The sequence below is a fragment of the Enhydra lutris genome, unplaced genomic scaffold (assembly GCF_002288905.1).
Source record: "Enhydra lutris kenyoni isolate GAN:26980312 unplaced genomic scaffold, ASM228890v2 scaffoldscaffold9, whole genome shotgun sequence".
In the NCBI taxonomy this organism is placed as follows: Eukaryota; Metazoa; Chordata; class Mammalia; order Carnivora; family Mustelidae; genus Enhydra; species Enhydra lutris.
In genome coordinates this window covers 33,694,826-33,721,586 of record NW_019154093.1, presented here as the reverse complement: position 1 = coordinate 33,721,586, position 26,761 = coordinate 33,694,826, and the positions used below count along the sequence as shown (strand labels likewise).

At 42.6% G+C, this 26,761-nt stretch overlaps 1 protein-coding gene across 1 annotated transcript; it reads right to left on the bottom strand.

The window, feature by feature from the left end:
* Nucleotides 1-11,635: 11,635 nt before the first annotated feature.
* LOC111143347 lies at nucleotides 11,636-23,496 on the bottom strand. Its single transcript, XM_022497026.1, has 4 exons — nucleotides 23,443-23,496; nucleotides 19,085-19,160; nucleotides 13,589-13,775; nucleotides 11,636-11,916 (listed from the first exon to the last, which is right to left on the bottom strand). Exons 1-4 carry the CDS (start codon nucleotides 23,456-23,458, stop codon nucleotides 11,800-11,802), a joined length of 396 nt encoding a protein of 131 aa, XP_022352734.1. The 5' UTR covers nucleotides 23,459-23,496; the 3' UTR covers nucleotides 11,636-11,799.
* Between the last annotated feature and the right edge of the window lie 3,265 nt (nucleotides 23,497-26,761).

Sequence of the window (26,761 nt, the reverse complement as noted above, 5' to 3'; positions counted from 1 at the left end):
GGGAAGCAGGCTCCTTGCTAAGCAGAGAGCCCGATGTGGGGCTCAATCCCAGGACCCTGGGATCATGATAGAGCCGAAGGCAGAGGCTTTAACCCACTGAGCCACCCAGGCACACCTAAAAAATATTTTTAAAAAGAAAAATGCCAACTATATTTTAATAATAAAATAGAATAAAAAGAAAATATGCTAAGTGTAAGGAGCCAGTCACAGAAGACCCTATATGATTCCATTTCTATTTTTTTAAGATTTTATTTATTTATTTATCAGAGAGAGAGACAGACAGATAGCAATCACAAGTAGGGGGAGCAGCAGGCGGAGAGGAAGCAGGCTCCTGGAGTAGCAAGGAGCCCGATGTGGGACTGGGATCAAGACCTGAGCTAAAGGCAGCTACTTAACCAACTGAGCTACCCAGGCATCCTTATGATTCCATTTATACGAGAAGTCCCCTGTAGGCAAATCCATAGAGACAGAAAGTGGCAGATTAGTGGTTTTTTTTTTTTAAGACTGAGACAGTTAGGAGGGGGGAAATGAGTGACTGCTGTTGAACACAGATTTCATCTGAGTGATGAAAATGTTCTAAAATTGTGTTGTCCATCGCACAACTCTGCGTACATACTAAAAACTATTGCGCTGCACACTTCAAATGGGTGAATTGTGTGGTATGTGAATTAGGTCTACCTGTGAGCTAATTTAACTCCGTTATCAGCTTGGACACTAGTCCCATGTTTTTAAGGGTCATGTCAAACCAAAACAAACTGAAAAGGAAGAACTTGACAATTTCCCCCTGGTTTGAAAGAGACAGACTTGAAAATCAACAAAAGACACCTTTATTTATTTTTTTTAAGATTTCATTTATTTATTCGACAGACAGAGATCACAAGTAGGCAGAGAGGCAGGCAGAGAAAGAGGAGGAAGCAAGGCTCCCCGCTGAGCAGAAAGCCCAACGCGGGGCTCGATCCCAGGACCCTTGGATCATGACCTGTGCCGAAGGCAGAGGCCTTAAGCCACTGAGCCACCCAGATGCCCCCAAAAGACATCTTTAATAAGATATCATGTAGGGGCGCCTGGGAGGCTCACTGGGTTAAAGCCTCTGCCTTCAGCTCAGGTCAAGATCTCAGGGTCCTGGGATCCAGCCCTGCATGGGGCACTCTGCTCAGCAGGGAGCCTGCTTCCCTTCCTCTCTTTCTGTGGGTCTCTGCCTACTTGTGATCTCTGTCTGTCAAATAAATAAAATCTTAAAAAAAAAAAAAAGACATCATGTAGTCCTAAATTGCCAAAGACCGAAAAAGCAGAGGCTAAAATAGAGGTCATAATCTAATCTCTTAAAATAAACCTACTTTTAGCTAAAGCTATTTAATCTTACTACACTATCCCTTCTCTAAGAAACTCCTTATCAATCACATTGCCATTTCATGTTTAGAGTTCCTAATATGTGCTAGCTGTATTTGTCTTGATTAAAATATATAGACTCCAGATAAATCCAAACCAAAATCAATTTCAGCTGATAAAACAGGTGAACTTAAGCTCCTCTAATTGCTACTGCTGCCCAGAAATACAGGAGACTCAGCAGGTCCCTAAAAGTTGTTGAGCACCTGGAGATTCACCTGGGTTATCTCGGTTACAATGCGGTTTGTCTTCTGACCATGACCTCGTCAGAGTCTCAACTAACACACAGCTTCACTTCCTAGATCAAGAGCTATTTTATATATTTTTTATTTCTCAAGCTATAAATGATGAAAGTACTTGGAATTATGTTTTAAGGAAAAGAAGGAAAATCACTGCAGAGTTTTTCTACCAAATTTAAAAGCATATTATAAAACCATACATTTTTTTAAATGTGGTACCAGTTCAGTTTGGGAACACATATACGTCAAAAAAAGGACAGGAGAGAAGAATCTAGAAATAAAATAGGTGAATATAAATTTCTATTATATGTTAAAGGTGATATTTGAAATTAAATGAATTATTTACCCAACTTACTAAGCAGCTAAGATACCTGGTAAAGATATCCAGAGAGAGATTATTGCATCCTATCATTCACCAAAGTAAATTCCAGGTGAATTAAAGATAAATGCATTTTTAATGAACCCATGAACGCTTTAGGTGAATATGTTTCTCTTCTCTTGAAACCAAGAAGAACTTTCTAAAAATACATACAAATTCAGATTTTTAGGGAAAAAAAATTAATCTATTTGGCTACCCAAAACTCAAAAAGTTCTGTAGGTAGGAAAATTACATAAAGTTTAAAAATCACAGGACTACCTCTTCCTAGATAATTTTTAAAATATTTAAATATGATTTTAATATTTAAAAATGATTTTTAAAATACATTGTGGGGGCGCCTGGGTGGCTCAGTGGGTTAAGGCCTCTGCCTTTGGCTCAGGTCATGATCCCGGGGTCCTCGGATCTAGCCCCAGGTCGGGCTCTCTGCTCAGCAGGGAGCCTGCTTCCTCCTCTCTCTCTGCCTGCCTCTCTGACTACTTGTGATCTCTGTCTGTCAAATAAATAAATAAAATCTAAAAAAAAAAATTGCATAATATATAAAATACTTCAATTCTTAATATGCACAAAATTCTTATGTACCAATAAAAAAGAGAAATGCCCTAAAAGAAATGTAAGTAATTCACAAAAGAGAGAGGAAAAAAAGTATGAAAAAAGGATTCAATATCACCAGTTTTTAAATATATGTTCCATTTAAAAGAACACTGAGGTTGCTTTTTATTTCTTTTTTTCCTTGAATGAATTAGTAATACTTTTTAAAACATAAAAACACATACTTTGGTTGAGGGGGACAGTATTCTCAAGAACTGTTGAGATTTGGTTTCACAAAAAACACATATAATCTTCAACCCACCTTTGCTCTTCCGGAAAAACACCAACAGAACTATTTATAAGGATGTGTCCGGAGATTGACTTGTCCTCTGAAATCTACATTGTTCTCCTTCTCACCTGTTTGAGCCTGTACTCAAATGGCTTCTGTAAGAGGAAGCCTATGAGACATGCTACCCTATCTAAAGTCACAAGGCCCCACGTACTTAACCCCCTGCCCTACTTTATTTTCCCCACCATGGCACCTGTAGGTTCATGACCCTCTCAGATTTCCTTGTGTAATCAGAAACAAGCCCCATGATGCAGAGGACCGGGGGAGACCAAAGAAGGTCAGGCCACTCCAGGTTGGTAGGTGGCAATTTTAATAATAGCTAAGGGAACTTACACGCAGGCTTGTCTTGGGCAGCAGCCAGAAAAGTAGATCCCTGTACCCGCCCTCCAAATCTTAAAAGCTTATAAAGAGGCCCTAATTGGGCTCAGTCACATATACCATGCAGGTGTTTTCTACATCACATCACCATTTCAAGGCCCTGTCCTTGGAGCAGCTTCTGAGAGCAGGAAAGGCAAGTGGAACCCACATCCCAGTGACAGGGGAGGAAGTAAGGAGCCTCAGAGAACCCGGATCCAGCTCATGGGTCAACTGCAGTCATGTCTTTTTTGATCAAGTTCCCCAGAAGCACTTACCATATATTTATTTATATGGTTTTTTATTTTTCTTCTTCCACTAAAATAAAAGCTCTGGATGATAAGTAATTTTTGTCTGTTTTGATCACTGTTATGACCAGGCACAGTCCAAAGATTTGTGGGATCTGAGATTTATACAATTTTGGGTCCTCCTCAAAAAAGTGTTTTTAAAATAAATTTTTCAATTTCAAAGTTAAAAAACCTGCAAAGACAAATCTACAAAATCTAGGGGTACCTGGATGGCTCAGTCAGTTAAGCATCTGACTCTTGATTTCTGCTCAGGTCATAATCTCAGGGTCCTGGGATGGAGCCCTGCATTGGGCTCCAACCTCAGTAAGAAGTCTATTTGGGATTCTCTCCCTTTCTCTCTGCCCCTACCCCCACTCATGCTCTCTACTCTCTCTTAAATAAATAAAATCTTTTTTTTTTAATCTACAAAATCTAGAAAAATGACAATACAAGTTTAAATTAAACCTCCCTTCATAAGTTGAATTATTTTGGTATTGGCTGGATTCCTGAAGATATTTCCCCCACAAAGCCAGAGAATAACTGATACACGTTTTTTGTAGTTTAGAGAGTTCATTCATTCATTGTATTTTGCAAATGTACTGTGATATAATTCACATACCATAAAATCCACCCATTTAAATCACACAATTCAATGGACTTTAGTTCCAGAGTTTTGCAAACATCACCACAATCAACTTAGAACCACTTCATCACCCATGCCACGTTTGTACCACACTTATCAGCTGATGAGACATTTAGGTTGTTCCTACATTTTTTTTTTTTAAGATTTCATTTATTTATTTGACAGACAGAGATCACAAGTAGGCAGAGAGTCAGGCAGAGAGAGAGGGGGAAGCAGGCTCCCTGCTGAGCAGAGAGCCCAATGTGGGGCTCGATCCCAGGACCCTGGGATCATGACCTGGGCCGAAGGCAGAGGCTTTAACCCACTGAGCCACCCAGGCACCCTGTTCCTACATATTTTTTTGTTTGACTTTGTTTTTTTGATGATTTTTTATTGAGATGGAATTCACAAACTATACAACTCACCCTTTTAAAATCTGTAGTCCAACGGCTTTCGGTATCTTCAAAGTACCTTCAAAATCTCTGTGCCCATTACAGTCATTCCTCATTTCCCCTTCCCTCGGCCACTGGTGACCACATACCTACACTTTGTTTCTACGGATTTGTTAATTCTGGACATTTCAGATAAATGGAATTATCCAGTATGTGGGTTTTTGTGACTGGCCTTTTTTTTCACTTAACACAATGCTTTCAAGGTTCATCCATCCGTCTATCAGTATTTCACCTCTTTTTATGGCCAAAAAATATTCCATTGTATGGATGCACCACTTTATCCACTCCTCAGTTGATGGACATTGGATTGTTTCCACTTTTTTGGCTATTATGAATAGTGCTACTATGAACATTTGTGTACAAGTTTTTCTGTGATGTACGCTTTCATCTCTTGGCTATATACCTAGGAAAATGGAATTGCTGTCATATGGTAACTCAATATTTAACATTTTTTAGAACTGCTACCTCTTCTACAGTGCTTACTGTTTTACATTCCCATCAACAATTTATGCGGGCTCCAATTTTTCCCTGTCTTTGCTAGTACTTGTTATTATGTGTCTTCTTATTTCAGCCATCCTAGGGAAATGTGACATGGTATCTTCTCTCATAGTGGTTTTGATTTGCATTTCTGAAGTCTCATGATGTTGAGCAATTTTTTCGTGCATCCATTAGCCACTGGCCTATCTTTGGAGAAATGCCTATTCAGATCCTTTGGTCACTTTTAAAAACTGGATTGTGTCTTTGTATTATTAAACTGACATGGGAAGCCACTGGGGCGGAGGATTGACGGGATCTGATTTAACATTTCCCAGGCTCACCCTGACTGCTGTGCTGAGAGTCATCTGTGGGAGAAAACAGGCAGGAAAACAAGCAGTGAGGAGGTGAGTCCAAGAACCCAGGCAAGACAGGCTAGTGTCCTGGAACCACAGTGCCAGCAGCGGCAGTAGGAGAAAGGCTTTGATGCTGGACACATTTTGAGGCCAAAAGTGACAAGAGATTTCCTGATGGATTGCATGGGGGGCGTGCAGTAATAAGTTCTGAAACACTTCCAAGTCCTTTGTTCTGAGAAACGGGAACCGGAGCGTCAGTAGCTTGATCAGGGACGTGCTGAGTTTGAGATGCCTATTAGGCATCCGAGTGGAGAGATTATGTTGGCAGTTGGATATACAACTCCGGGATTTAGAGATGTCTAGGCTGTTGATAAAAACATGTGTCAGCTGCCTACAAAAGGTATTTAAAGCCACAGCACAGCATGAGATCACCAAGTCAGTGACTACAGATACAGAGGATAGGTTTTTGTTGAATAAATGAAGTTTACTCCTTAACATATGATACATAGATATTTTTTCTATTAACTAAACTTCAAATTAAATTTGTGGGAAGTGTATTAATCCTGCAGCTTCTCATGCCACTAAATAGTCCTCAAAAATGCTTTATGGGACTGACACTTTGCATTCATCTCTCACTGATGTGTCTTAGGGTCCCATCTTCAGACAGCCTGTGTATCTGCCCCACAACCTTCACCTTCCCCTTACCGCTAAGCTATAGAAAATGAGGAGATAAATGCTGATACAGAATATGGTGATAAACTGTGTTTCTCAACTGCAGAGACATAGGTGCATTTATGCTTTAAATTATTAAGTAAAATAATTATCCAGCTAAGGTTGAATGGATGGTTTAGAGTTATACTGAGGATAAAAAAAAAAATAAAGGCACAACTTTTGATTTAATTTGAAAGTGTGTGAAACAGCTATGGTTATCCAGCTGTGATTACAAGATCATCAACAATAAAGAGATACTGTGCAGACTTCAAGTCTGTTCTTCTCCAAATGTGCGATCTCAAGATTAGGACCACTTTGTCTATATGCCCCATACTGAAGATGAATAATTGTTTCAAAATGGTCATCTAGTAATTCTGCCCTATGCTGGTGACTAGGGGGAAGTTAAACAGAATTGGAATTCATTTTCTACAAAGTTAGACTTTTTAAAAAATGTAGGGAAAGTCCTGAAATATAAATTCTTCAAAAAGTTTAGTTCTTAAAAAAACAAACAATAACAACAACAACAAAAAACCCAGACATTTGTTTACTACTACTTTCTGCAAAAACAAGAAATGGGTAACTTTAGCCAAAATTTATAAGAACCGCTTGAGGAAGCATAAAGGAGGAAATAACTTCCCAATTATGATGAGTGGACAAGACTTTTTCATTCACATTTAACTAACAAAAAACATAGGAAAGTTTGTTGTTGTTATCGATGTTTTAAATCTCAAAACAGGAGATGCTGTTTAAATATCAGGTGTATGATCTCTCTAGGTACACCCATTCTCAGCCCCAGGGGGTAATCTCAATGCACCCAGTGTGCTTTCTACAGGAAAATGTGTATGTATAAACCCTTGGACCAGAGAAGTTTCCTTGGGAACTGTTTTTTCTTTTGGGCATTTTATGGTTATGTTAATATTACTAAATTTCTACTAAAACTTTAACTTTACACTTAGCTGGATAACACAAAGAAATAGCTAGCTCAGTTTCTTTGTAATCCCGCTGCCTAAATCCACCTGTAAGACAGCAGATCTTCCCCAAATGTTTCATGCATGAGGGGGGCATACTACTCGCTAAGTAGTATTTTATATTTTACATCAGTTTGTTCTCTTCTGTAGTGCACAGAAAGACTCTTTATTGAAAACAGAGCTACCCTACAACCCAGCAATTGCACTGCTGGGTATTTACCCTAAAGATACAAATATAGTGATCCAAATGTTTATAGCAGCAATATCCACAATAGCCAAACTATGGAAAGAGCCTAGATGCCCAACAACAGATGAATGGGTAAACAAGATGTGGTACATAAATACAATGGAATATTATGCAGCCATCAAAAAACCCCAAAATCTTGCCATCTGCAACAACGTGGATGGAACTAGAGGGTATTATGCTAAATGAAATAAGTCAATTGGAGAAAGACAATTCTCATATGATCTCACTGATATGGAGAATCTGAGAAACAAGGCAGAGGATCATAGGGGAAGACAGGAGAAAAATGAAACAAGATGAAACCAGAGAGGGAGACGAACCGTAAGAGACTCTTAATCTCAGGAAACAAACTGAGGGTTGCTAGAGGGGAGGTGGCTGGGTGATGGACACTGGAGAGGGTATATGCTATGTTGAGCACTGGGAATTGTGTAAGACTGATGAATCACAGACCTGGACCCCTGAAACAAATACATTATACGTTAATTTTTTAAAAAAAGACTTTTTAGAGTATGTACAGCAGTTTTTTAAACTGTTGAGTTTTCTCCCTTTTCCAATATAGCCATCATTGATGAACCATGGCCCAATACCCCTCTCAACCCATGGGAGTGTTAATTAGGAACTGGATGCCTTCCAGTCTGCCCATATCCCTGGACTGCTTCTCTTCAACCACAGTAGTACAGGATCAAAACTGGTCACAGTCACATTAAGATTATCCAAACAAAAACACTGGGGAAATAAATCTGCTTAAACTGAACGTTTTAGTTTAATAACATACATAAAAGTCTTTGTTAAAGTATAAATGACACGTTTTATTTAAAAAGTAATCATCCTCATCATACATATATAATTCCTTCTAAAGCAGTCTTGGAGATCTTTCACAAGATGTTCGAGTTTTGCTGGCTCTATTCCAGAAGCACGGCCACCACAAAGCAGGTTGTAATTCTTGAGCTATTACACACTGGGATTTTTGCAAATAAGGTACTTCATATGGCAGCATGGGGAAAAAACGCTTAAAACACACAACTTATATCCATTTACAGAAATAACAGTTCCCAGTTGTGAACTAATTACTATACTTGGAAAATGCTAGCATCCTCATAAAAATCTGGTTAAGTTATGGTGCAAATCTGAATTTTTTGCCAGCTTAGAGAAGGGCACATTTTTGTGACATCTCCTAAGCATTTCCCTGAGAGCATTAGGAATGTTATTAACTTAATGAAATGTTTCAGCCTCTAGAACGGTCTTCATCAAGGGAATACCTCAGAGGCAAAGACTTCTTGAGGACTCTAAGAAAAATCTGTGGGTCCCTAAGTAGAAGAAAAGAAACAACCATGAAAAGTACAACCAGCTGAGAACTCACCCAGAGGAAGGGACGAGAGATGAGAGGGTTGCCCCTAACCCAAATATTATGCTCCTTCTATAAACGGCTGGAATGCATTTTCCACTTTACTTTGAAACTCTGCCATTTTCTGTGAATGAGCCACTGGGTTCCAAGGCACTCCCTTGTAAAAACGCAGCTGCAGCACAGCTTGGAAAGTACAGGCTGCTGGGGGTGCTGCGGGGACTGGAAAGAGTTCCAGGGGAGGGAGGAGATGATCACAAGTCATCCTTTTCTTCTGGGAAGGAGTCTGACCAGCATCGCACACTATCAGCCATACGAAGACAACTGACAGGGTAGGAGCAGAGAGGTGGGTGATCTGGACATTGGAGGAGGCCAGCATGTAGGTCAGGCTGGGAGGAAGGCCCCACATCAGGAGAGGAGGCCAGGAAACTCAGAGGAAAGTACCTGGACCCCAAGGGTATTAGAGGATGGGAAGTGCTGCAAAAATGGAAGAAAGACCTTTGTTCTTAGGAAAAGAGGTGGAAATTGAAACTTTCCTTTCTCCACCCTGTTCAAGCTACCCTGTTTCCGAGCCCCGAAATTCAGGCAGGTACCCTGAGCATTAGAAGTCAACAACACAAGGAGTTAGCCTGCCTCAGAAGGCCTGGCCTGGGGACTCAATCACCCATCTCCCACTTTCCGAGGCAAAGCGTTCCAAAGTCCTGCTGTTAGCCAGTTGTCGGGAACATGATAGAGAATCCCTTCACAAGATTACTTACTTGTGAGCAACTCTTTATGTGTATTCTCAGTTTTAGAATGTCATCAATGGGTTCTGAATCTCCAAAATATTTTCTAAGGTGTACGGAAAAAAAAATGCCCAACATTTGCGTCATCAAAAGGAAACTTGTACATTTATACACGGCAATACTTCCTATCAGCATTTATTACTTAATTGACACTTAAGCACTAACAATAAATGTTCATTTTCAGACACAGAGCAAGTTTAACAGTCTATCACTTCAATGAGCCCATTCTATTATTAGGGAATACTTACAAACATTCTCTACACAATTACTTTACATCAATCTAGAAATACAATCAAGAGGCAATGCTTTAAGGCTACATATTAAGGCTACCTTGGTTATTTGAAATATGTATAAGTAATAAAGATGCTTTTGCAAAAGGAGAGTATAAATTAAACACTATTTCCACTATTGGAAAAGAAATACTATTACAAGCCAACAAGACATTCAAAATGGTATCTTAAAATGTACTGCTATTACTATATGGCAGATAGATTATTGCTCAAACTGCCCATTTCTGAACACCAAGAGATTCTCACTTTTCTATCTTTTAAGCAAGGCTACATCAGAATAAAGACTTGAAATTAAGCTTCCTTTTGTGTTAAAAGAGATTTATTATAATAAAGTAAGTGCAAGTAAGTGTTATTAAAAATGCTGGTTAAAATTATAAAGTGTCTGTATCATTCTTCTAGTATAAATGTTGGAAGTAACATCGTAATTCTGCATGTACATAGAACTTGGAAAACATAAATCATGCACGAGCCCAGACTATAACTGCACGCTGTCCTTTTAGGTATCACCACTCTCTTCTCCTGGTCCCAGATCACTCCAGAATCTGAAAATATATACTAATATATATATACTAATACATATATATATACTATATACTAATATATATATATTAGTATATAATATATATACTAATTCCTCCGATTCCAAACTTCAAAATTTCAGTGTTTTAAACGTATGTCAGTTATCACACATTAACAATTTTTTTTAGTCATTATATTCTCACCAAGTGCTTCTAGTTCCTGTATTTCCCTTTCTCAATAGACCTTGGACAAAAAGTTGAGCAAGAAAAACTGATTGGAGGAGCCAGCATGACACGTATTCCCAATGATCCATTTAAAAGTGGCATAAGGTGTTTTATGTATGTATTATATAAATTAAAAGACCTACAAGGTGTGAAAGACCGTAAGTACATCAACATGTGAAGAAAATAAGCAGCTCACCCTCAGCCTGCTTACTTGGCTCCGTGGAGAGGAAGAGGCAGAGCTGGGAGGAGGTCAGGGCAAGTCAGAACCACTGAGAGTGTGTGTGTTTGGTCGGGGGGAGGCGGAGAGCATCACAGAGCAGCGGGGGAGAGGCGTGTGGTTATTAAGAGAAATGCAACATTATTACCTATCTGCTTTTGCCCACCCTGCTGAAGCAGGGACTGGTTCCAACCTGGCCTCCCTCGGGGCGTCCCAGTGTGGCTCTGGGGTGATTCTGTTCCCCCAGCACCGTGCAAACAGCCACTGCATTTCAGACGGTGTGAAGACACCGCTGCTCCTGGCTGCGAACAATTCCGCAAAAGTGAGGAACGACAGTATCAGTTTGGACATTTCACAAATACGGAGAGACTCTGGGCTAGGCCTCAACATGAAGGCAGGTGAAACAGCTTTTACAAATGAGCTGCTAATGCTCAGAGAGGCTAAGTGGTTCAGCCAAAGCGAAGACAAGGGCGCTAGATGTGATAATTATCCCTCTGTGACGGCACTGATCACACTTGCATGTGCACATAATTCACTTGGGATCTCAACCAAAATGCGTTGGGTCCCTGGTGGGACGCTGATTCTGTACATGCTGGCTCCTAGGAGAGGCAGGTGCTGTACGCACCCAACCAACGGCACTTTGAGAAGCAAGGATCTACAACACAAAGAGGGAGCTCCCTCCGTCTCTGTCTCTCTGGGCCGCAAGTACATCTTGGGAGTCCTGGGCAGAAGGAGATTCGCGCTCCAGTGTTCTCTGCCCACCACGCACATCCCCGGGCAAAAGGTGCCTTGCACGGGTGAGCAGCCATCTACAAGACTGTGTTCATGTATTTTCTGAGAGCACCATGACTATATGAACAGCCAAATAACCTAATTCAACTTGAGTAAATGGAGAGCGCTGCTGGCTGGAAATAAAACGAATCTTTTTCTCATGTAGTTCTTCTTACAGTGAACATGATATAAAGGCATAAAAAAAATCAGCACATGAAATTTCATAGTAAAAGGCCATATGTGCAACAAATACATATAGTATGACTTCTAAGAAATAAAATGCATTTTATCAGAATAAAGTGCTACCACTGCTCCCAGCTAAAATCATCTCCTCTTCCAAATACAAGGAAAAAACCTTGAATTGTAAGGAAAATGACTGCATTGCCTGCCAGCACAAGGCCACAGGCTCCCCATTTGATCTGAAACACAAGAAAAGAGGATTAAATCTTTACTTTCGTCATATTGCACTCTTTGAAAGTCTCTCTTATTTTCTGCATTAGAATTATCCAATGAAATATCACATAAAACCGCTAAAAGGCTTAATAATGTAACAGGCAGGAGACAGTGAACTATTCAGTAATTAGCCTAATTACTTCATGAGGCTTGATAATTAAGTCTGTATCATCCTTATCATCTTCCCCATTAGACGTATTTCTCAACTTTTCTTCAGAAGACGATGATTACGTCAGTAAAATACAAGCAGCCGGAACACAAAGGGTTAATTATAATACAGAGCACTAAAAGTTCTATACCCATTGCCTCCTTTCAGGAAAATAGGAACTGGGGAGTTATGGATTGGTCTGTTTCTTTTTTAAGCTTTAAATAATAACCTGCATACAAATGAAAACAGCTTTCCAGCCTGGCAGATGGTTCTACAGAGGCATAGGAGGGGATGAGGGTACCCTCTAGTGGGCATTCTTTGTTTTAATTTAACTGGTAGAAAGACAACGTCAATGAAAGGGGTTCTTCATAAAACATGATGCATGAAACAGAAGTCCTTATAGCCGAACAGAAGCAGCACTGGTCTCAGGTACACAAAGAATAAAGTCGTGATGATTTTGCACTCGAAAACCTTCAAAGCTTCTCCATTTTCTAGATAGAGTGCAAACTGGCATGGCACTCAAGAGCCTGCCCAACTGGGCTTCACCAGCCTTTGTGGCCTTGATCTCAACCACATCCTTTGGCTCCATTATACTGAACTGTTCTTTATACCACATATTGCCTTTTCACACTTGGGGGCACATTCCATTAGGGAAGGCTACTCTAATCAAAACTTATTTATCCTCAGAGGCCTACATCAAATGCCAGTTGGAATTTCTTCCTGGTGCTCCTATGGTGTTGTGATCATGTTTCAATTATCACACATAATACATTTATAGTGTACTTACCCATCAGGCTAGTTTCTGTGCTTTCTGGAACAGAGACAGTATCTGGCTCTTATTCCGGGTATCTTACAAATAGCAGATGTTCCAAAGATTCAACGCCCCAAGTAAGATATCCAATGCCCCAAATAAGAGTTTCATGAAATTGAAACAGTATGTAGCGAGTGGGAATAAAAGCAAGTAGGATGAAAGGCACTGAACGTCCAAGTGAATAAATTACACCCACAGCGTGTGTTTTGGAGACAAAAAGAAAAATTTCATATTAGATGTGAAGATGTCATCTTATCACTATATCTTCTAGAGGCCACAGTGGACCTCAAAATATGCCAACTGTATTGGGTTGAAAATTGTGTCCATGATCGTATTTACTGGAGAAGAATCTGAGATGACGTTCACTTTGGAACCAAAGAGCATTGCTATCCTAGTCTCAGTGGATCGCCCTAAGCAGCAAGGACTTAAGCACAATTCTGGAAAATAGCTTAAAGTCAAAAAGGCAAGAAAATCACATGCTCTGGCTACAAGTTGTGAGAGAAACAAAGCATTCTCAAAACAAGGCCAAGACACTGATAGGGAGATCTAAAATGGAAGAGCGCAACTAAACACACGTACGGATTTGAGTCTTAAGCCTCAGCCCTGGAAATGTTCTGGACACATGCCTTTGATATAACCTCAGCAACAACCAGGCAAAACAATACGAGACAAAACTTACCACCGACACACGGGCAAGAATAACAGGAAATCCAAAGGCAGAGACAACAATTCCAGTAGTAAAAAAATATGCCAGCTCCCGGCAGGCACTACTTGTGGCGTCGGAGTCATAAGTTGCTCTTTTGGCAATGAAATGGGGGATGGGAGAGATGACGTGAAATATCAGGACAAACAAGGGCCAGTAAACTCTGTCAGGTGGACCCAGAAGAAACGCAAAAAGAAAAGTTACGGTTACATTTTAAAGACACTCTGCCATTTCAAACTCAGAATTAGCTTCAATGTATGGGTCAAACAATCATTCATTTAATTGTCAGTACTCGTACATGAGATGATTTATACCAGGAACAGATAAGATATAATGATTAAAAATTATTAGTCCTTTAATATGTAGTTTACATGGTGTTAAAAAAAACAACTACACAACGTGTAACCTAGAATCTTTATTAGTAGTTTTCTGTCATTACTGAGCTTCCTGAACTGTAATTTTTTTTTAAAGATTTTATTTATTTATTTGACAGAGAGCACAAGCATGGGGAGAGGTGGGCAGAGGGAGAAGCAGGCTCCTGTGTCCCAAGCACTTGACCCCAGGACTGAGCTACCCAGGCACCCCCTGAGCTGTAATTTCTTAAAGACAGTCTTCACTTAGTGCAGACGACTTCACCCAGTCATCTTTGCTTTCCCTAGAGAACACAGCACAGTGTCTTCAATGTGCTAATTCAATAGAGATCTTTTGAGTATATATGCATGTTGGAAACCCTTCAATGGCTTAAGAAAACCCAGATTCCCTGCCCTGGCCTACAAAGCTTTATATGATCCCTTCATTTTGTGCCATCTTCTCTTCATTCACTCAGTAGCCACACTAACCTTTTTTCTGTTCCTTAAACATTCTGAGCTCATCCCTGTATTAAGTTTTCTGCACTAGCCGCGTCCTCTGCTTAGAATGCTCCCCTCCCCCTCTTCTCATTGGCTGGTTCCTTCTTATGTAATCTAAAATGAAAGGTCTTCTTCTAAAGGTGGCTCTCCCTGACCATTTCAACTTACTTACTTTCTTTCATTTTTTTATTGAGATATCGTTGACACACAATGCTACATTAGTTTTCGGGTATACAACACAGTGATTCAACAAGTCCATATACCACACTATGTTCACAAGTGTAGTTACTACCTGTCTCCATACATTGCTATTACAATACCACTGACTATATTCCCTATGCTGTGCCTTTTAACCCCATGACTTATTCATTCCATAACTGGAAGCCTGCATCTCCCATTGCCCTTCACCCATTCTGCCCATCCCTCCACCTCCCAACCCAACCGTCAATTTGTTCTCCTCAATAAATGGTGGAACAGCTAATGCAAATGAATGAAACTGGACCACTTCCTTATATCATATATAAAAATAAACTCAAAATGGATTAAAGACCTAAAAGTGAGACCTGAAACCATAAAACTCCTAGAAGAAAACATAGGCAATAATCTCTGACCTCAGCCTTAGCAACACTTTCCTAGGGAAGTCTCCACAGGCAAGGGAAACAAAAGCTACTGGGACTACCTTAAAATAAAAGCTTTTGCACAGTGAAGGAAACCATTAATAAAATGAAAAGGTAACCTGATGAATGGGAGAAGATATCTGCAAATGATACAGCTGGTAAGATGTTAATATCCTAAACATATAAAGAACTTACGCAACTCAACGCCAAAAAACCCCCAAGCAATCAATTTAAAAAGGGCAGAGGACCTGAACAGATATTTTTCCCAAAGAAGAAATACAGATGGCCAACAGACACATGAAAAGATGCTTAACATCACTCAACATCAGAAAAATGCAAATCAAAACCACAATGAGATATTATCTTATACTTGTCAGAATGGCTAGTATCAAAAAGACAAGATGTAACAAGAAGTGCCAAGTATGTGGAGAAAAGGGAACCCTTGTGCACAGCTGATAGGAATGCAAATGGGTGCAACCACTATGGAAAACAGTATGGAAGTTCCTCAAAAAAAAAAAAAAAAAAAAAAAAAAAAAACTAGAGTTACCATATGATCCAGTAATTCCACTACTGGGTATTTACTCCAAGAAAACATAAAAACACTGATTTGAAAAAGATACTTGCGTATCTATGTTCATTGCAGCATTATTTACAATAGCCAGGATACAGAAGTAACCCAAAGTCCATCAGTAGATGAAAGGATAAAGAAGATATGGGACATACACACACACACACACACACACACACTGGAATATTACTCAGCCATAAAAAAAGAATGAGATCTTGCATTTGTGATGATATGGATGGACACAGAGGACGTTATGCTACATGAAATAAAATGGACCATCCATTTTAAATACTTCAAGTTATCCTTAAGCACATTGCCTTCTTAGCTTTTTGCACAGCACTTATCCCTATTTGCTATTTCCTTGTTATGAGAACAAGAATCTAATTTGTCTTAATCAATCACCATTGATCTCCATGACCTAGAATGAGGCATTCCATTAATACTTACTGAATAAACAAAATGAATTTTAAGTATGAAACTTATAAAAATAAATATGCTTACTCACAAAAATTTTAGACAGCCTTTACTGTAAGAGGTAACAATAATAATGTAATGTTTTACATTATTTAAAAATTGCCATCTGCTTTCCATTACATTTTCTCTGTAACTACTTCAAAATGTGTTTCTCCATCAGGTAGATGTTTATTATACTTCATTCCTTAACAGAAAAAAGCACAGTTTCTATTCGCATTTATATATCCGCATCACAGAAATACACAGCACAATACAGATCCACCCTGATAGCCAGCACCTGTAAGCAGAAGTTGTGGCAAAGCTACACTGTCATGAAAGCTTATTTCAGCCACAATTTAGGAGCACAGGACGGTAACCAGAACGCAAGGAAAAGGGCCCTTTATCAATAGAACTCAGGATGTAAACACTGAGTTCTAAGTCCTAATTTCATATTACAGGGATTTTTGTATGTTTCAAGAATCATCAAACAATATTGGTGAAGGGGCCTTTAGAGATTCTCTAGTTCAAAGTCCTTGTTTTACCAGTGAGGAAATGGAGATACAGAAAGGAGAATAGGTCTGGATTGGACCTTGCTGTGACCTGACATGTCCACAGCCACGAGCTCTTAATTCTTCCTAGAACACAGTGAGAGTTTTCTGTAAAACAATGTAGGAGACCACATTCCTGTTCACAATAAGCCATCAATATTCAACTACAAGAATTGTTAATATAGAAGCAACCTTGTTTATACACAAAATTTAAATATTAAATGTTAACTATTCAGAAAACATGTAGGCCAGAGACTGGCAAACTTTTTCCAGAAAGATCAAAGAGTAAACATTTTAGACTCTGCAAGTTGTATTCTCTCTCTCTCAAACACTCTGTCTTTGTAGTATAAAAGTAACCAAACATAGTACACAATAAGCGTCACTGAGTTCCGATAAAATGTTAATTACAAAAATAGCCATCAGGCATTGTTTGGTCTGTGCACCAGTTTGCTGACTTGTAATGTAGACAATAATACTGGGTTACCATCGTTAGGATATAAGACTAATTTCTTCATTGTAGCAGTAACGGCTCATTTTTTTATTTAACCTTATAGAGATCAGAGAGAATTAGAACACCTGGATTTAGAGTTGGTTACAGAAAAATGGTCAAAAGATTCAGGACATGAGTCACTTAAGGCTGTGCGGTTTGGTTAAGTCTTTAACCACTTTGGGCTTTGGTTTCCCAACTAGAAATGAGGATAACTTTTATCCTTAAAGCTAGACTCAGGTAATAGTTACACTCTTGACAAATGTTAATTATTGCTTACAACCGGCTGCCACTCATGTACACAGAATTTCTGTGATAGCTGGCGGGGACTGGGAGGAGAGGTTTTTTGTTTTTTTTTTTTTTAAAGGCTGTATTTTTTTTTGTTAGAGAGCAAGTGAGCAAGAGAGCATGAGTCAGGGGAGGAGCAGAGGGAGAGGGAGAAGCAGGTCCCCCACTGAGCAGGAAACCTGATGTGGGGCTCCATCCCAGGATCCTGGGATCCTGACCTGAGTCGAAGGCAGACACCCAACCAACTGAGCCACTTAGGCTCCCCGGGGGTTGGGGGCAGGGGGGAGATTTGAACTCATCAATGTCCTTCAGACTTGCTCCAGATGATTTAAGTTAGTTCCATCACCTCCTGTGCAGTTAGTTGCTCAGGCCAATCACCTGGGGGGCATCCCCAAACCCTTTCCTCTTGCTGAACCCTGACATCAGTTAACAAAACCTGTTAGTTCTGACAACCTGGATCTCTCTCTCTTTCCTTTCTTTCCATTGTTACTGCCATGGCCCGACATTTGACTTGCCTGATGAGAGCAGTGCCCTGCTACTCGCCCTGAATGCACTTTCGGCACCTTGCTACCCAATGTCACATTTGCGCCAGACTGCCCTTCTTAAAACATAAACCCCCTCAACCTCTAAACCTATTCTCGAGATACTTTTCCGGCTCCTACTGCCTGAAGTACAAAATCTTACCTCCTTTACATGGCATACGGTGTCTTACAGACTGACTGATTCTACATCCTTGACCAACCCTTCTTCTACCCATCCCAGCTGTATTCCATGCTCTACCATAAACCACCACATGTGGTTTCCTCAATAGTCTATATGCTCTATGTCTGTGAGCCTTGCCATAGGACTTTTCTGCTACCCAAAGTCCTCTTTCCCCAGTTATCTGCGTGGCCTACTTCCTTATTTCCTTTACGTTTCTGCTCACATGGCACCCTCTCTGAGAGGCCTGCCCTGACCACTCTCCCCAGGGCATTTGTGCCCTTTATCCTTTATTTTCATAACATTTCTGCCACTGATAGAATGAACATTTTTCAATCTGTTTATTGTCTGTCTCCCCTACTGAAATACACACTCTAAGAGAGCAGGGTCTTGGTTCTCTTATTCCTTAACCCTCTGGTCCTTTAACAGCGGCTGGTACATGGTAAGCACTCGACCAACAGCTGCTGAATAAAGAAATTTTTGTTGAATGTTCCCTCTGCCTAGATTGCCTTCCCCTAACTATCAGCCCCACAAACTCTTATTCAGGCACCACGTCTCGGCTTAAAGAGCACTGCTTCTCTGCAGCTCTCCCTAACTCTCCCAAGAAGACTCAAAGTGCTCAAGGTCCTTTGCGCTCAGCTCCACCACTGATCAACAGGACCACCACCTGCCTGCCTCTCAGGCACACCTAGAACTGTGAGCTCTGTGAGGAAAGGACTGCATCTCTTCATTCTTGCATCCCCAGCTGGTCCAGAACAGGTGCTCAGTCCATGCTTACTGAATGAATACGTCAAGTTTAAAAAGAGCTTTTCTCTCTGTACAAACACAACTGACCCGTGAAGGGACCTGGACTTCACTAACTCATTGGTGAGAGCTTGGTGCTACACGGACCAAACTTGCTAACACTCATACTAAGGGTGACAAAGGCACAAAAACAAGAATGGTTCTTTTTGAGATAACTTACCCATAATCCTCTAAGGCACAACCCAGCATAAGAAAAGTCAGCCCAATGGCCCCACTGAAGGACAATGCCACGAGAGCTGTGAAGAATAAAACCAAGAGTTAAAGATCCCAGATCAGGGGTTGCCAGGACTTTAGGGGAGGAGAGGAGGAATAGGAAGTGCCTACTAATGGGGATGGAGTTTCTTCTGCGGGTGATGAAATGTTCTGGAATTAACTAGTAGTGATGACTGTACAACCTTGTGAATATACTAAAAACCACAGAATTTTACACCTTTTTTTTTTTTAATTTTTATTTATTTATTTGACAGAGAGAGAGAAAGCACAAGTAGGGGGAGTGACAGGCAGAGGGAGAGGGAGAAGCAGGCTCCCGGTTGAGCAGAGAGCCCGGTGTGGCTAAGCGCAAAGGCAGATGCTTAACCAACTGAGCCACCCAGGTGCCCCCAATTTTACACTTTAAAAGGGCTAATTTTATAGTATGTGCTTTAGATCTCAGTAAAAACATTCAATTAAAGAAAGAATTAAAAGGTCCCCAATTTAAGGAAAGATAGTGATTTACCTATTTCATTAGTTGTTATCATATTTGACTGGCAAATGACTGCCTATGCCCACCATGTTAAAATCATTAGGTGAGAAAGGTCTCAAGCACTTCCCAACCCCTATCTAATTTATAAATCCCCTCTATTCGTCACAAGAGGCTAGCTAGCCAGCCAGTCTGCACAACTCCAGTTGGAACTCACAGCCGCCAGAGGCAGATCATCTCCTTCTGACAATATCCAAGTGCTGAAAATCCTTTCTTTAAATTATATGCAAAAGTGCCTCACTGTAATATACATATCCTTTGATCATTTTGCCTTCCCCAACCACAGTACTTCCAAGTATTTGAAGACTGCTTTCATGTCTTCATAGAAAATGATTCCCAACTAGTATACACTGAATAAAATATTTATTCCCTGCGTCTGTTCAACACTAATCTCTGAAGGGGTAGGAACGAATTTGTCCTTGTCACGATGCTGAGTGGGAGAGAGAGTATCAGGGCTGTTAAAAAATCTTGAGCTCTGAGTCACCAACAAGGGTTCAAATCTTAACACTGCCACCAACTGGTTGTGTGACCTTGGAGAGAAACTGAAGCTTTCAATCTGATTTCTCACCTGTGAAATGGGAATAATGGTGCCACCTTGTCACGGAGCTGATGGGAAGTAAAGGAGATAATCTATATGAAGTGTTTGGCAAAAGGAGGTGCTCCATGAATAAATGTTGCCTGACAAGATATCTGCTCATCTTAGCAACGTTCTTTGCTAAAGGTATAAACCCAAAGCACAGGACACATGTGTAAAACTGAAACATCCCACCCTCTCCTTTCAAACACACTTCTTCCCTTTAAATTCTACCTTTTTAAATATTTTATTTATTTATTTGACAGAGAAAGAGCACAAGCAGGGGGAGCAACGGGCAGAGGAAAAGGGAGAAGCAGGCTCCCCACTGAGCAGGGAGCCCAATGTGGGGTTGCATCCCAGGACCCTGGGATCATGACCTGAGCCGAAGGCAGACACTTAACCGACTGAGCCACCCAGGTGCCCCTTTAAGTTCTATCTTGAAAGACCAACCAACACTATCATCACACTCTTAGAGAAAAATCAGCAATTCAAGGTGACTCAATCTCCCAGATGCCACTCAACCCTACTGCTACAAACCAATTGAGTGTGTCCTCTCCCCAAATTCATGTTAAACCCTAGTGCCAACGTGATGGTATTTAAAGCTTCTAGAAGGTGATTAGGTCATTCAGGAGGGGCCCTCATGGATGGGATTAGTGCCCTCATAAATGGGACTCCAGAGATCCCTTGCCCTCTCTGCCACGTGAGGACAGTGAGAAGATAGCTGCCTGTCTGTAAATGAGAAAGCAGGCATTCATCAGACCCTGAATCTGCTGGCACCCTGATCTTGGACTTCTCAGGATCCAGGACTGAGAAATGTATGTTTGCTATTGAAGCCATCCAGTTTTCTGGCATTTTTGTTAGAGCAGCCCTAAAGGACTGAGATGTCCACCCTCTTCTCCCAAACCCTCTGCTATTGCCCTAGTGCAGACCCTCACCATCTAACACCTGCCTGCGACTATGACCAATCCAGCCTCCACGTAGCAGACAGTGGTCTCCCAAATAGAGATGGTGTTGCCCATTCACAGCTGCTCTCACGACGTGCGAGTTGTTCAGGACATGTTCTCTCCACTTGGAAAAAACTCTGTCCTTGCTCCTTCCTTAGTAATAAGCCTTTCCCTTACTGACTTTTTTAGATTTAAAGCAAAATTGGCTCTTTTGTGAGAGCTGCCTCCTTCTCCCAGGAGCAGGGTTAAGTAATCCCATTTGTGTTAGTTTCCTGGGGCAGCTATTAACAATGTACCACAAAGTAGACCCTTTAAAACCACAGAAGTTTAGGGGCGCCTGGGTGGCTCAGTGGGTTAAAGCCTCTGCCTTCAGCTTGGGTCATGATCCCAGGCTCCTGGGATTAAGCCCCACATTGGGCTCTCTGCTCAGCAGGGAGCCTGCTTCCTCCTCTCTCTCTGCCTGCCTCTTTGCCTACTTGTGATCTCTGTCTGTCAAATAAATAAATAAAATCTAAAAAAAAAAAAAAAGAACCACAGAAGTTTATTTTCTCACAGTTCTGGAAGCTTGACATCTCTAATCAAGGTGTTGGCAGGGCCATGCTTCCTCCAAAGGTTCTAAGGCAAGACTCTTTTCCTTGCTTTTTCCTAACTCCTCTTTGGTGCTTCTTGGCGTCTACCTGCATCATTCCAGTTTTTGCCTCTGTTTCCCTGTGGTGACCTCCCTATGTCTCTATATGCAAATTTCCTTTTTTATAAGGACACCAGTCATCAGATTAGGGCACACTCTAATCCAGTTTCATCTTAACTTGATAATATCTGCCAAGACCCTATTTCTAAATAAGGTCACATTCACAGGTACTGGGGAGTTAGAACTTGACCATTTCTTTTGAGGGATACAATTCAATTCGTAACACCATCTCTAGCTCCTCCTGTTATCTAAGCACACCTTGGACACTTCAACAGTAATATAATTATTCCCAGTTCTGTCACCCCAAAATTACTTTTATCCCAAGTCATAGGCATAGAGCAGTCTCTCAATAAAAGGTATCTGTAAAATCCTTCTTTCCCTTAGTTCTTTTCCATTTTATACTCTATCTTCTTTCTCACTACAACACAATTTCTAACAAATTCACACATAACCATTTTTATTATTTGATAGTCTGGGGGTATGACTAAACAGCACAGTGCAGTACTGAGATACTACTTGTCACCTGTTTTTTGCATTGGCTACAAACGGACATGTCACACACTGGACACCGTCCAAGTAAACCGTATTTACTAAACTGATATAAAAGTCAGCCAGAAATAATGATAACATGTGTCTGCCACTAAGAGGTCACATACTCACCTAAATTTCAGCGTGCACACACATGCATGCAAATATACTCTACACATGTTTATAGCAGATGCTAATTAACTGGGAAGAACCTTGGGTACAAATTCTAAAGAGGACGGTAATTCCAATATAGAAACAAGTTCCACTACTCTATTCAAACATTAGAAATCCGAATGGTTTCCCACCAAAAGGAAGCCTTCCAGTAGCCTCTCCCACCGCTGCCACCCCTTTTGAACTGCCCCATTTAAAAAAAAAAAAAAAAAAAAAAAAAACAAAAAAAAACCACTGTGCGAACACTACTTTCTTGTCCGTCCATAGAGAGACACTAAAGAAAGTAACGATAACCTTCCACTAATCTATTCTCCACAACTACGAAATATGCAGAATTTCTGGGGGCGTTCCGTTGCCTGCAGTCAACTCTGCTCAACTGGAAAAATCATCAGTACCGAGAGGATTAGGAGCCCCGGTGCCGAGAAGACTAGAGACAATGGCTGCTCTGGAGGAAACGCGAAACTGCGGAGCTGCAGGAAGAGGGAGGAGAGGCGTTAGGGTGGACATGTCAGGAAGTGGAAATCCAGGCTGTTTAAAAACTCGGCAAAGGTGGGGGCGGGGGGCCGCTCCGAGGAGCTGAGGAGCCGGGAGGTGATGCTCTGGGTTAACCCGGGTGTCCCAGGAAGGCACTGCTCCTGGCTCCGGCCGGAGATCCAAGCGGGAGCGTGAAGACCAGCGAGATGCCACCCACACCCCGCGGGGCGAAGGGAGGGGGCGAACTTCCCCCACCCCCCCGGAGAGGCGGGGAGCGCGGCGGGCCTAGGGGATGCCGTTCCCCGCCCACGCGCTGAAGGCGCAGCTCCAGGCTTAGCCCGGGACGGAAGCGACACCCTACCACAGGACCTGGGAGCGAGCTGGGGGGCCACCGTTGTACCTTTAACGCCCGCCATGTCTCCCGAGCTGGGGCCGCGGCTGCTTCCGGCTTCCTGCCACCGCCCGGCTGCCGCCCAGACCCGGCCCCGCACCGCACCGCGGGTCCCCGGCCCGCCCCTTCACGCGGAGCCCCGCCCCTGCCGGTCAAAGACCCGCTGCAGAGCCCCGCCCTGCCACCCGGAGCCCCGCCCCTGCTTCTCCAAGAGTCTTCGAAGAGCCCCGCCCCTGCCGATCCCGATCCTCCCCGCCCAGCCACTCGGAGACCCGCCCCTGCTTCTCCAAGCTCCGCCACGCCGAGCCCCTAACGGTCCCGATCTTCCCCTCCCGGACACGCACAGCCCCGCCCCTGTTTGTCCAGGATCCGTCCTGCTCATGCCAGTCCCTTGTGATTTCCAAGTTCACTCCATGCACTTACAGCCCAGTCGCTGGGGTCTTTCGCCACTCAGAGCCCCGCCCCCACCGGTCCCGACCACGTGGGCCCCTTCTCTCAGACCCGACCCTTGTGGGTCCCCAGCTCACGCCTGCCACGCAGAGCCCGCCCATCTCGCCCGTAACCCCGTCTCCAGCTCGCAGAGTCCCGCCCCATCCCGTGATCCAGGTACGGAACTTGCACTGAAACCTGCTGTCACCGTGTAAACCCGGTCTTGCCCCCGGAGCCCTCCTCCTAGATCCTGAGCGCTAGGTGTAATCCCCGAACCCGCCCCACGTTCGCTCCTTCAGTCCCTTGGCTGGGGCCTCGGCTCCTCCGGCACCGCTGGGTCCGCGGAGCAAGACACTCCAGAGCGGCCTACCCAGTGCAGGTACCTCGCGGTGCGGTTCCTGCCTACAAGGAACCTTGTACCAGGTTCCTTGTACCAAGAAACCACCCTCTGCGTGAGGGTGGAGAACGAGAAGGTGGGGAGAGGGAAGGGGGGGATTACAGTCGGTAGGGAAGGAAGAGACACCCACTTACAGAGCAGCATTATTCTCTGAGCCCACACGTGCGCGCGCGCGCGCGCGTGTGTGTGTGTGTGTGTGTGTGTGTGTGTGTGTGTGTGCTCGCGCCCGCGGATCTGCGTTTACCGGACGAGGACTGCGACGGAGCAGGAGATGGGAGCACCAGAAGAGAAAAGGCCCAGAGGAGACATCCCTCCTGAAGATCTTGGCATTTGCATGGACTTGCCTTGCTTAATACTAACTTTAACACTTTTTTTTTTTTAAGATTTTATTTATTTATTTGACAGAGAGATCTCAAGTAGACGAGAGGCAGGCAGAGAGAGGGGGGGGAAGCAGGCTTCCTGCCGAGCAGAGAGCCCGATGTGGGACTCCATCCCAGGACCCCGAGATCATGACCTGAGCTGAAGGCAGCGGCTTAACCCACTGAGCCACCCAGGTGCCCACTTTAACACTTTTTAAACACCGTTTTTTCCCTTACATCCTGGTTTAGAGAGACAAAGACCAATAATCTTTTGCGTCTGAAACTTTCATGAACATTTAAATAAATACTATTCTTACACCTTAGGACTCAAAATCTGCAGGTAACCAAGTCCAGTTTAAACCTCATGGGACCATTTTGTAACTTTTCCTCCCGGGAATGGAGAGTTTTTTGTCTTGGTGGGGCCAGTCTGGAAGAAGCCTCAAACGCCATTTGATCCAGTGCTTTATTTTACCTTTGTGGAAAGAGGCTCAGAAAAGGTAGGGCTTGCCAGCTTTTTGGAGGTTGGATTACAGGCCGTTTACACCTCATTGTAGCTGCGAACTACTGCCCCTTTTCTACTGCTTTTTTCCTAATTTTCAAAGACTGAAAGATAAAGGGGTTCCCCTGGCGGCCTGAGAAGTACAAATTCTCACTACCACCACCACCTTTCAGGATCCCCATTCAGTTTACCTTTTCAAAACTGTACGATGAATGTGTTATTGTCTCAACACACGTTTATCTGTGAATTTTTTTCTAGCCCCTCCCATTTCTCCTCATAGATGGAAGGTACACTTATTAAAAACATGGTGTTGCTAATACCCAGCTCCCTGCAGACCCTTGCAGGTCCAGAATTCCATGGTGCTCTGCTTTACAGCCGGCAATCTACTTAAGATTGTTGAGAATGTCTTTTTCCCTCTTTTGAGTATCATATTCTTTCTAATACCTGTTAAAGCATTCAGGGAAACTGCCTATCAGTCAGCCATATGCTGGAAGCCTGTCTTTTTTAGCTCCTTTACCATAGTGCGAAGCTGCTCTCATAAGAAAGTTCAGGCTTGAGGAGTCAAGATGGCGGAGAAGTAGCAGGCTGAGACTACTTCAGGTAGCGGGAGATCAGCTAGATAGCTTATCTAAAGATTGCAAACACCTACAAATCCAACGGGAGATCGAAGAGAAGAAGAACAGCAACTCTAGAAACAGAAAATCAACCACTTTCTGAAAGGTAGGACGGGCGGAGAAATGAATCCAAAGCGACAGGAAGATAGACCGCAGGGGGAGGGGCCGGCTCCCGGCAAGCGGCGGAGCAACGGAGCACAAAATCGGGACTTTTAAAAGTCTGTTCCGCTGAGGGACATCGCTCCAGAGGCTTAACCGGGGTGAAGCCCACGCAGGGTCAGCGTGGCCTCAGGTCCCGCAGGGTCACAGAAGGATCAGGGGTGTCTGAGTGTCGCAGAGCTTACAGGTATTAGAACGGGGAAGCCGGCTACAGAGACAGAGCCGAGGAGTGACTCTCAGCTCGGGGTTACCTTGAACCGGTCGCAGGCTCCGTCAGCTCGGAGCGCGGCCGGAGGCAGGGTGACGGGAGTAAATCGGCGCTGTTCTCTGAGGGCGCACTGAGGAGTGGGGCCCCGGGCTCTCGGCTCCTCCGGGCCGGAGACCTGGAGGCCGCCATCTTCATTCCCGCCCTCCGGAACTCTACGGAAAGCGCTCAGGGAACAAAAGCTCCCGAAAGCAAACCCGAGCGGATTACTCAGCCCGGCCCCGGTAAGGGCGGTGCAACTCCGCCCGGGGCAAAGACACTTGAGAATCACTACAACAGGCCCCTCCCCGAGAAGATCAACAAGAAGCCCAGCCAGGATCAAGTTCACCTACCAAGGAGGACAGTTTCAATACCAAGGAGAGTAGCGTAATTCCAAAGGAGGAGAAAGCAAAGCACAGAACTCATGGCTTTCTCCCCATGATTCTTTAGCCTTGCAGTTAATTTAATTTTTTTTCTTTTTCAATTTATTTTTCTTCTTCTGCTAATTTTTTTTAACTTTTACCCTTTTCTTTTTTAACGTTTTTTAACTAGTTTATCTAATATATATATATATTTTTCCTTTTTATATTTTTTTCTTTATTGGTTTTCTTTTTTTAATTGTTTCTT

What these genes read in the sequence shown, in the direction of transcription:
- LOC111143347 (XM_022497026.1), bottom strand. An exon ending in TGTGCCTTAGAGGATTATGG is followed by an intron (nt 13,776 to 19,084) that starts GTAAGTTATCTC and finishes TCCACCTGACAG; the next exon opens with AGTTTACTGGCCCTTGTTTG. An exon ending in TTCTTGCCCGTGTGTCGGTG is followed by an intron (nt 11,917 to 13,588) that starts GTAAGTTTTGTC and finishes CTTGTGTTTCAG; the next exon opens with ATCAAATGGGGAGCCTGTGG.